We start from the raw sequence: 11,113 nt of genomic DNA, 5'->3' as shown, positions 1-11,113 counted from the left end.
TCGTGGCATGTGACGACCAAATGCGCTGGGTTTGCTCACAGATGGCAAAGGAGGTCTTAGATCTCTCTGGAAGGGCCATCATGCATCTCTTCTGCCACAGCTAGGAGTTCCATGTGGCCCACAGAGGTGGCTCCAGAACTGCATAGACGAGAATGCCAGCCCCATCAGGTAAGCAACCAGAATGCCAATTTCCTCATTTCATCAGAAAGTAACATAGCCTGTGATCGTCCCAAAGAAATTCTGGGAAGTAGGTATTATTCCTCTGCAAGGGGCCATAGGAATGGTTGAGCCCTTTGGGCTCAGGCCAAGTACTTCAACTCTAGCCTAAGCTGGAGGCAGGCAAGGGCCAGGCCTCCACTCAAAGGCTGGTATGTCCCTCTCTTGGACACATTCTGCTACTAGGTGGAATGAAATCAAATTGCTACCACAATTGCAGGGACTTCATTGCAGAGTAGGACCTGCAGATCTGTGGGTTCACTGCCTCAGGTGTAGTTCCATTTCTGGAGACCAGGGGAAGGACCCCGGGCCTGGACTGGATTAGGGAGAATTGTTCCAGAAGCATCTGGAAGTGCACGTCATTTAGGGAATGAGGGTAAATGAAGCCAAGGGAAGTAGCCAAGGCCCACATCAGAGAAGTAACATCATGAGACAGGTCTGAGGGGAGGCTGCTTGGCTGCAGTTAGGAAATCAGGCTTGAGAGCCGAGGGTGGGAGAGGAGAGTTCTTTGGGGGCTGTGAGGTTGGAGGAGAGGGATTCAGGATGGGAGAAGGTCCAGAGAGCTTTAAGTTCAGGAGAGAGCCAGCCTGCTGGACACCAAAATGCCCATTTAGTTCCAGGGGAAGGGAAATGATCACCTAAAACACAAAATAGCCCTAAACCAACCGCACTTAGCTATCTAGAGCTTCCACCAGCTCTGCAGAGAATAAAAGCTTTTTGGAACACATAGAGGGTTAAAAAGAAGACATCAAACAAATGGAAGTTCGCAAGAGCACTTCTAACTTTGAGAAAAATAAGATTAATCAGTGGAAGTAGGAACTTTTAAAGAAAAGAATCAGAATTTCTTCTCTTACAGACAAAGCTTGAACCTCTTAGCAATCACGACTTTGATTGCAAGACTCTTACTAAAGTGCCTGGAGAGTCTTTTACTGCCAAGGACTGCAGCACTTCAGATAGAGGAATTACTCAGAACTCAGCTTCAGTCTAAATCAGCCCACACAAAAGCCATAGACAGTTCGCAGGCTAAAGTTTTTTGTTTCTTAGAGTGAGAATGTAATTTTTAAATTATAAAATTAATTCACAGTCAATGAAGAAAATTTGTGAAACACACAAAAGTATAAAGAATAAAACAAATATCTGCATTCCATAATCCAAAGATGGTTTATATTTTTTATTTTTTTTCAATTTTTCTCTGCAGATACCTGTATTTTTCTCCATGCAAATCAGGATTATATTAAATAAAAAGTTGTTTCTTGCTCTTTTCATTTACTGTATCAGGAACAGTTCTCCACTGCCTTAAGTATGCCTTGAAACATACTTTTAAATGATTCCATAAGATTACTTTTTATAGATATGTCAGCATTTATTTTAATCATTTTTAAATTGATGATCAATTAGATTGTTTCAATTTTTATCATTTTAAATATACTTCCAGTAAACATCTATGGATGTAATGTCTATACATTTGTCCAATTATTTCCTTAGGAGGAATTCTTAGCATATTAAGATTTGAGGACTTCTCAATACCTACTCTCAAATTATTCTTCAAAATTGTCATGCTCCTTTATATTCACACTAACAATATGTGATCATGTTGTTTCATGAATCATTAGCCAGCACTAAGCATTATCACTAAATAAAAAATAAGAAAAAAAAATTTGTACATTTGATAGTTGAAAAATGGGGTCTAGCTATTTTGCTCTGTGTTTTTTATATGTTTATTGGATGTTTTTCTTTTATCAATTATCATTTTGTACCATTTGCCTATTTTTTACAAATAGAGACAGGGTCTCTCTGTGTTGCCCAGGCTGGTCTTGAATTTCTGGGCTCAAGTAATCCTCCCGCCTTGGTGTCTCAAAGTGCTGGGATTGCAGGCATGAGCCACTGCAACCACCATTTGCCTATTTTTTCAAAGTAAGCACTTGGCGTTCATTTTGATCCAGTTTTGGCGTAGCAGGATCCAAAAGGAATCCTAAAGAGAAATTCATGATATTAAAAATCTTTTGGTTTATAGCTTTAAGCTTTCCAAGGATTCCATTGAAGCCAAATGTGAAGGAAAGGGGTGACTCTTTTAAAGCAGAGTCTCCTTGGACCTCCCCCCTACAAAACCAGAATCAGAATTGAGGGGTTGGGGAGGGAACATGTATTTAAATTACCCCACCCAGACACACTGTCAGTTGGATTCAAGAACCAGCTGGATTCTGTAATCTCTGTATAATGCTTCCTGTGCAGTCCAAATGTGACAACCACAATGACTAGTGAGGCAAGTAAACCAGATGTTCCCATACCCTCTGGAACAAAAGAGAGACAACCATACAAAGAAGTGAGCCAAAACACTGAAGAATGGAAGTTGAATGGACTGGTGGACCTTCTTGTACTTTCTGCTGTTTGGGCTTTTTGACTGTTGTTCTTTAACTTGATTAATGCATTATCGCCTATCTACTCAGTTCCTCAAGTTAGAGAAACTATAGCCATCTTTGATGAATTTCTACTTCTCGTACCCCTTATCTCTTCTCGTGTATGCTATTGATTTTACCTACAAATGTCTTTAAATCTCTCCTTTTCTCTCTTTCTCACCACCTCTGAGTGTAGTCCCTCATCGTCTCCCTCTCTCCTTTCCCCTGTTATTCTACCCATAATCTCCATGGTTACCCACAAGGTGCACCAGGTAAGCATACATTCTAAATAGTAATGAATCTAGAAGTTTCTGCTTGCTATGCAAAAGCTTCTAGATTAACATACTTCCCTCTGCCTCCTTCCAAGTTTTTTGCAGCCTTCAAACCCTTCCTTAGTAGAGGAGTGAGACTGAGAATTTTAGAGGGGTTAAAGAACTGGCAAACACTATGGAAATTAAGACAAAACTTAGTAAACATGAAAGAGTGACTCAAGTACAAGAAGCAGCTGTGGCCAGAATTCAAGATTCTGGTCAAGCAACACTGAGTGGCAACATGATCCAAGGTGTAGCCCTAAGGTTGGGTTGCTGAAGTGCCTAAGAGGACAAGGGCATGTGAGGCCATGCTGCTGAATGGGACATCTCACAGACCCTGAAGTAGCTCAGAAGTGTGCTATTATTCACTAACAGAGAACTGGTGAGTATGAACTGCTCAGAGTAACCTTTCTCCATTCCTGGAAAAACAAGTTAGAGCAAAGGACAAAGGGTTACTGTGTTGTTCCTTCCATGTAAAAGGAAATAATAATTTTAATGGATTTGGTGGGACATTTAGAAGCCAAGTCAAACTGTGTGTGTAATTGTTTTGTAAAGGTGCTAGGACTTCATTTTCAGATCCGGAATGGGAACAGGTGGTGGCTGGTGGCAGGAGTCACAATGGTTTCCATGACGACGGGATTGGGTCCTAGTCATCCTCCCATCCTCCACAAAACCTACTGCAGCTTTTCTCATAAGGTGCTTATTAAGTATTTGTTAAATGAACGATGAACCACAGAATGGCGCGTGTGCTTTGCAATTAAGGATGTCACTCTTTAGCTAGCCTAAAAGCTTTTAAAGCACCGATAATTATTGTATTTACACACGTATTTTGCATAATTTGCATATTAACCTAACCAGAAAATAATAAACCATACTCTCCCATTTCTGCTGAACAACCCTGGCCCATATCATATCCCCTATTGTGGAATCAGTAGCCCAGATGTTTGGTTGAAAAGGCCATAAAACGGAGGTGGGGGATGGGGAGTCTTGTGTCGTATTTATGGTTCCACATCAGCTAAAACTCGCATTTTGTCCCCTTTCTCGAGCCCCTGTCCCCGCCCCCGGCTTTGCGCAGGCGCCAGCCTTTCCCTCCCCCTACGTCCCTCTTCCCGCCCTAAGGCTGGAGCCGGCGAGCCCGGGCCCGGAGCACAAAAGGCCTCACTAGCCGGCGTCCCGCGTTGCCCTTGGCAACCACTGAGCGGAGTCTTGCCCTCCTGCGACCCTAAGATGAGAGAGTAAACGGGGCTCCCATTGGCTGGCCGGGGAAGACGGGCCAATCGGAGAAGGGGGTATAGGGAGGCGGCTGAACGAGGTTGTGGGGGTAGGAAGCTAGGGTTAGAGGCAGCCCGTGAGGCTAGAACCCCGAACGTGGTCGGTTGGAGCAAATATGTCCCTCCGGAGGCACATTGGGAACCCTGAGGTGAGGGCCAGGTCCCGGCCGGAGAGCCGGAGGGGGCGGGCACACCGGAAAAGACTCCATGTGGGCAGGGAAGAGCAGCCAGCGACTTCCGCCGCCCGGAAGGCGGGAAGGGGCCGGCGTGAGGAGGGGTCGGGGTACAGGGGCGGAACGGGGAGGGACTGGGGGCCGCGGGGCAGTGTTCAGGACCCCGTGTGAGGAGCGATCTCTGCCCGCGAACGCACGCCAGTGTTTGTGGCTGCGAGGAGCGAAGTACACAAAGACACGGCCCTTGCCCTCAAATGGCTTACAGTCTCGGAGTGACAGTTACAAACAGAAAAGAAAAAGGAACCTCTGCACACTAATGGCACGTGATGAAAGCCAGCCAGCATCTCTGATTGTGGGGATACAGGAAGAGCAGGAGTAAGCTGACCAAACATTTGGAAAACGGGCAAAATAGGACATTAGGCTTACCCGTCTCTCCATAGGACCCTTCAGTTTCTTCGTCAGTTTCACCCCTAGTCCCCTGCTGCATTTGTGGCAGTTCGAACAAACGTTATTGGACTTCTACCGTGCAGTAGGTGCTAGATGTACAAAGAAGACAAGGCCTCTGCCTTTTAATGGGCCGGGCGCGGTGGCTCAGCCTTTGGGATCACAGCACTTTGGGAGGCCGAGGTGGGCGGATCACGAAGTCAGAAGTTCGAGACCAGCCTGGCCAACATCGCGAAACCCTGTCTCTACTAAAAATATAAAAATTAGCCGGGCTTGGTGGTGGGGCGCCTGTAATCCCAGCTACTCGGGGGGCTGAGGCAGGAGAATCGCTTGAACCCAGGAAGTGGAGGTTCCAGTGAGCCGAGATCGTGCCATTGCACTCCAGTCTGGGCGATAAGAGGAAGACTCTGTCTCAAAAAAATAAACAATAAGTAAATTGCATCTAGTGAAGGAGACTATGAACAGAATTTGAGTACAGTGTGGTCGAGGAGCAAGATGTTACAAGAAAATAGGTAGGACTCAACTGAGAGAGTGAGAGAAGGGTTGTGGAGATGAAAGGGGTGGCAAGGCCTTCATTAGCCAGGTGAAGCAGCATCCCAGGTAGAACAGCGCAAGTGAAGGTAAGGAGTGTGAACTCCTAACAGGCCCCTGTAGCTTTCTCTGTCTTGCTGAGGTTCTTAACCTTTATCTCAAATAGGAGTTGTAACTGTTTCATCTCTTGGTGACTGCCTGGTACTATGTTGAGAAAGTTGTAAGGCTGAGTCTAAGCTCTGCAAGAGAGCCATGGTCAATTAGTAATGTCTGAATGCTGCATGATCTCGCTTATATGTGGCATCTTCAAAAGTCCAGCTCATAGAATTAGAGAGTAGAATGGTGGTTACCAGAGCCTGGAGGGTTGGGGGAAGGAGGCAGAAATGGGAAGATGTTGATCCAAGGGCATAAAGTTACAGTTAAATAGGAGGAATAGTTTTTGAGATCTCTGGAACAGCATGGTGACTATAGTTAATAATAGTAACAGCAGACTCAACACTCCCAGTAGAAAATCCATGTATAACTTTTTACTCCCCTCCCCACTGCAAAAAAAACTTAACTACTGAGAGCCTACTGTTGACTGGAAGGCTTACTGATAACAGAAACAGTTGATTGACATAGTTTGTATGTTGTATGTATTATATACTGAATTCTTAAAGTAAGGTAGAGGAAAGATTATTATTAAGAAAATCATAAGGAAGAGAAAATATATTTACTATTCATCAAGTGGCAGTGTATCATCATAAACATCTTCATCCTAATTGTCTTCATGCTAAGGAGCAAGGAAAAGGAGGGGTTGGTCTTGCTGCCTTAGGGGTGACAGAGGCAGAAGAAAATCTGGGTATCAGTAGACCTGCACAGTTCAAGCCCATGTTGTCCAAAGTTCAGCTATATTGTAGATTTCAAAATAGAGTAAATTGTGTATTTTATTGAAAGTAAATTTCAAATATCTCACCACAAAAAAATGATAAGTGGGTTGATGGATATGTTAATTAGTCTGATTTAATCATTCCACATCGTGTGTGTGTATATACCAAAATGTCAAATTGTACCCCATAAATGTATACAGTTATGATTTGTCCATCAAAATATTAATAAAAAATGTTAATATTGTCTTTCATGGGGGTAGGAGAGATAGGTGAGGAGAATGCCAGTTTGCCACATGTTTATCTTGTTTGCTGGTCAGAATTTGAGAAGTTTTTTGAGTTATTAAGGGAGTGACATGGTCAGATTTGCGTTTTAGGCAGATGGCTGTAGCTACATTGTGGAAGATGGGTTTGAGGAAGCTCCAGGACTGGAAATGAGACTGGTTAAGTGGTTACTTTTTTTTCTTTTTGAGACAGAGTCTCACTCTGTCACCCAGGCTGGAGTGCAGTGGCGAGATCTCAGCTCACTGCAACCTCCACCTCCCGGGCTCAAGCAATTATCCAGCCTCAGCTTCCCGAGTAGCTGAGACTGTGGCACACACCACCAAAGCCCGGCTTATTTTTGTGTATTTTGTAAAGACAGGGTTTTACCATGTTGCCCAGGCTGGTCTTGAACTTTTGAGCTCAAAGCCACCCACCTGCCTTGGCCTCCCAAAGTGCTGGGATTACAGGCATGAGCCACCGCTACTATTTTGATAGAGATCTAAACTAAGGCCATTGAACTAGGGATGGAATCGAGGATAAATATTTAGGGGGCAAAATCATCAATACTTCCTGATTAGCTTTGAGAGATGTGTGATGGGTGACTTAAGTCTCAGCTTAGACTACTCATTGGTGCTGGCACCATGAATGAGAGCAACAATATGGGAGGAAGAAAAGGAGGAATAGTTTTAGGAGTGTGGGGAAAGAGGAGCAGAGATGTTGTGTGTGGTTCTGTTTGTGTCCAAGACAAAGATGCCCAGCTACCTCTCTTGTTTGAATAGAGCACAACTTCGAGTAGTTTCTTAAGAAAGAATTCACAAGAAATAGTTTTTAAAATTTATGTCTAAAATGTTAGGCATGTCTAAAAATGTTCTTATTCTACCTTAACATTTATTTGCCAGTGAGTTTGGCTGAGTATAGAATTATTGGTTGAAAATCAACTTTTTTTTTTTTTTTGAGACAGAGTCTTGCTCTGTCACCCAGGCTGGAGTACAGTGGTGCAAACATGGCTCACTATATCCTTGACCTCCTGGGCTCAAATCTCAAATAATCCTCCCACTTCCTGAGTAGCTGGGACCACAGGTGTGCGTCATCGTGCCCAGCTAATTTTTTTATATTTTTTGTAGAGATGGGGTCTCCCTGTGTTGCCCAAGAGGGTCTTGAACTCCTGGGCTCAAGCAGTCCTGCCTTGGGCTCCCATAGTGCTAGGATTACAGGTGTGAGCCACCACAACTGGCCGCCATCAGCATCTTGGAAACATTGCTTAGTGGTCTAGTGCCTTGTGTTGTTGTGAAGTCCAAAGCCTTTCTGTTGCTTCATGACTTAATTCCTCTCAGGAAGCTTGTGGAACCTTTTTTTTGTCCCCAGTGTGACTTTACAAAGATATTTCTATTTTTCTGATAGGCACCAGAAATTTATGTCTTTTTAGTCTGTAAAATTTTCTTAACTTTCTCCTATTTTCTCCATCCTCTTTTTATTGAATTCATTATTCTGATGTTCTCTATTCATATAGATAACCTATATGACTGGTTCTCTGATTTTCCTAACTTTCATCTCCTGTTTCCCTCATCTTTGTCTTTCTGCTCCCTTTGGGAGATTTAACTCTTATCTTCCAATCCTTTTTAGTTTTTAATTTCTGCTGTCATGTTTTTACTTTTTTTTTTTTTTTTTTTTTTTTTGAGACAAAGTCTCACTCTGTTGTTCAGGCTGGAGTGCAGTGGCACAATTTCGGCTTACTACAACCTCCGCCTCCCAGGTTCAAGCGATTCTCCTGCCTCAGCTTCCCAAGTAGCTGGGATCACAGGCACCCGCCACCATGCCCAGCTAATTTTTTTTTGTATTTTTAGTAGAGATGGGGTTTTACCACGTTGGTCAGGCTGGTCTTGAACTCCTGACCTCAAGCCATCCACCTGCCTCGGCCTTCCAAAGTGATGGGATTACAGGTGTGAGCCATCATGCCCGGCCCATGTTACTAATTTTTAAGAGCTCTGTTTTTTGCTCTGTTGTACGTTTAAAACACATTTTATTTCTAAACAAATATAGATTCACAGAAAGTTGCAAAAAAAAAAAAAATAGTACAAAGAGGTCCTATGTATCCTCCACTCGTTTTTCCCTGATGATTATATTTTACTTGAGTACAGTACAATATCAAACTAGAAAATTGAAATTTGTACAATGTATGTATAGTTCTAGGCCATTTTATCACTTGTGTAGATTTAATCAAGATTTGCACATATGTAGATTTGCAATCAAGATAAAGGACTATTGTATTACTAGAAATAATCTCCAAGCTATTCTAGTCACACCTACTTTCTTCCCTGTCATCATCCTACCCTGGGTAACCATCTCCATAATTTTATCATTTTGACAATGTTACATAAATGGAATCATACATAATGGAATGTGACCTTTTGAGATTGGCTTTTTTTTTTTTCCACTCAAGATAATGTCCTTGAGTCGCATACAAGTTGTTGCATGTAGCAGTAGTTCATTCTTTCTGATTCCTGATCGGTATTCTGTGGTATGAACGTACAGCAGTTTTTTTGTTTTGTTTTGTTTTGTTTTGTTTTTTGAGAAGGAGTCTCACTCTATCACCTAGGCTGGAGTGCAGTGGTGCCATCTTGGCTCACTGCAACCTCTGCCGCCTGGGTTCAAGCAGTTCTCCTGACTCAGCCTCCCAAGTAGCTGGGATCCCAGGTACCTGCCACTGCGCCTGGCCAATTTTTTGTATTTTTAGTAAAGGTAGCATTTCACCATCTTGGCCAGGATAGTCTTGAACTCCTGACTTCATGATCCACCAGCCTTGGCCTCCCAAAGTACTGGGAGTACAGGCGTGAGCTACCATGCCTGGCCTGTACAGCAGTTTTTTTAACCATTTAACTAGTATAGGACATTTTGGTTGTTATCAGTTTTGGGCTGTTACAAATAAAGATAACATTTGGGTATAACTCTTTGTGTGGATGTTAATTTTCATTTATCTGGGATAAATGCCCAGGAGTACAATTGCTGGGTTGTATGGTAAACATATACTTAGTTTAGATACTGCCAGACTTTTCTAGAGAGGCTGTACCATTTTACATTCCTGCCAACGGTGTATGAGAGATTCAGTTTTTGTATACTCTGGGCAACATTCAATACTGTCAATATTTTTTTATTTTAATGGTTATAATAGATGTGTAGTGCCATCCGATTGTGGTTTTAAGTTGCATTTCCCTAATGGATACGAAGCACATATTTTCATGTGCTTATCTGTCATCCATATATCCTCTTCAGTAAAATATCTCTTTGTATCGTTTGCCTATTTTCTATTTTTCTTAACTGTTGAGTTTTTGTTTCCTTTTGTGTTGGTGATGACTATAAATATTATTGCAAAACAAGGAAATGTAGGATTATATTTCCTTTCTTACTGCTTTTTGTTTTTTCCTGGAGTTTCTGTTTGCCTTTATTTTTAATTCTATACTTTTAATGAATAATTCAGGGCATTTTCTTAATATCACTACTTATTATGTTTTCATAGTCATCTTTTCCAAAACCGTCTCTATACATTTGAACGTGTGGGTGATTGGGGGAAGAAGAGAAATATAAGAGTTTTATTTTGTAGTTTTGTTTTACATAAATGTTATAACATTTTTATATATAGTTCTTTGACTTGATTTTTTTTCACTTAACAATATATCCTGGAGATCTTTCCATGTCAGAAAAATATACCTCAATGTAATGATTTCCTTTTAACTCTTACCTAAGTATTTGGTGTGATTGTATCACAGTTTTGTTTGTTTATTTGTGTTTTTGTTTTGCTAGTTCTGTAAGACCTCAGTTGTACAAATGGACTGATATGATTTGATTATCTGTATACTTCAGTTATAGCCAATTTTGGTTCTTACTGCTTTTATTCCCACTCTTCTCCTTGGACTATAGACATCTGCTCCCATATATTTAATGTATAGCTTTCTAATTCAGCAGCCATATTTTTCTTATAAAACAGACATTATTTTGTGAGCTTAAAAATTTTACAAAAATAGTGTTATGCTATTTGTATACAATTTGCTTTTATCATGCAAATTATGCTTCAGATCCATCTATGTTGATAAATATGTCCAGTTTATTACTTTAACTATTGTATAGTAATCTAGCATGTGACTAGACCACATTTTATCTATCAGTTTCCCCATGGTGGTCATTTAAGTTGTTTTTGACTATTTGCAGTTACAAACACTGTTACAGTGAATAGTTTTACTGTTGAGTTTTGAAAGCTGTTTATATATTTGAGATAGTAGTCCTTTATTGGATATGTGCTTTGCAAATATTTCCTCCCAGTCTGTAGCTTATTTTTTCATGTTCGTAACAGGGTCTTTTGTAGAGCAAAAAACAATTTTTTAAAAATGTATTTACTTTTTACATTTTTTTCTGTAACAGCTTTTTTGAGATATAATTCACATAGCATAAACTCACCCATTTCAAGGGTGTAGTTCAGTGGCTTTACTGTATTCACAGAGTTGTGCAATCATCACTGCAATCAATTTTTTTTTTTTTTTGAGACAGAGTCTTGCTCTGTTGCCCAGGCTGGAGTGCAGTAGTGCAATCTTGGCTCACTGCAACCTTTGCCTCCCAGGTTCAAATGATTCTCGTACCTTACCCTCCAGA

At 41.4% G+C, this 11,113-nt stretch overlaps 1 protein-coding gene and 1 long non-coding RNA gene across 9 annotated transcripts in view; both read left to right on the top strand.

The window, feature by feature from the left end:
- Positions 1-4,254: 4,254 nt before the first annotated feature.
- The window catches only part of CEP41 (centrosomal protein 41), a 48,877-nt gene continuing 42,018 nt past the window's right edge, over positions 4,255-11,113 (top strand). For 7 of the 8 annotated variants that reach the window (XM_077994885.1, XM_077994884.1, XM_077994882.1 and 4 more), the window contains exon 1: positions 4,255-4,343. In XM_077994885.1, the coding sequence (XP_077851011.1) occupies positions 4,311-4,343 (33 nt within the window). In that variant the 5' untranslated portion in view covers positions 4,255-4,310. 8 annotated transcript variants of the gene reach the window in all.
- Positions 4,411-9,414, top strand: LOC144339943 (uncharacterized). Its single transcript, XR_013415554.1, has 2 exons — positions 4,411-5,087; positions 9,167-9,414. It is a non-coding gene; the product is annotated as an uncharacterized LOC144339943 (long non-coding RNA).

This window comes from Macaca mulatta, chromosome 3 (assembly GCF_049350105.2).
Source record: "Macaca mulatta isolate MMU2019108-1 chromosome 3, T2T-MMU8v2.0, whole genome shotgun sequence".
In the NCBI taxonomy this organism is placed as follows: Eukaryota; Metazoa; Chordata; class Mammalia; order Primates; family Cercopithecidae; genus Macaca; species Macaca mulatta.
This window is presented reverse-complemented; position numbering and strand designations above follow the sequence as displayed.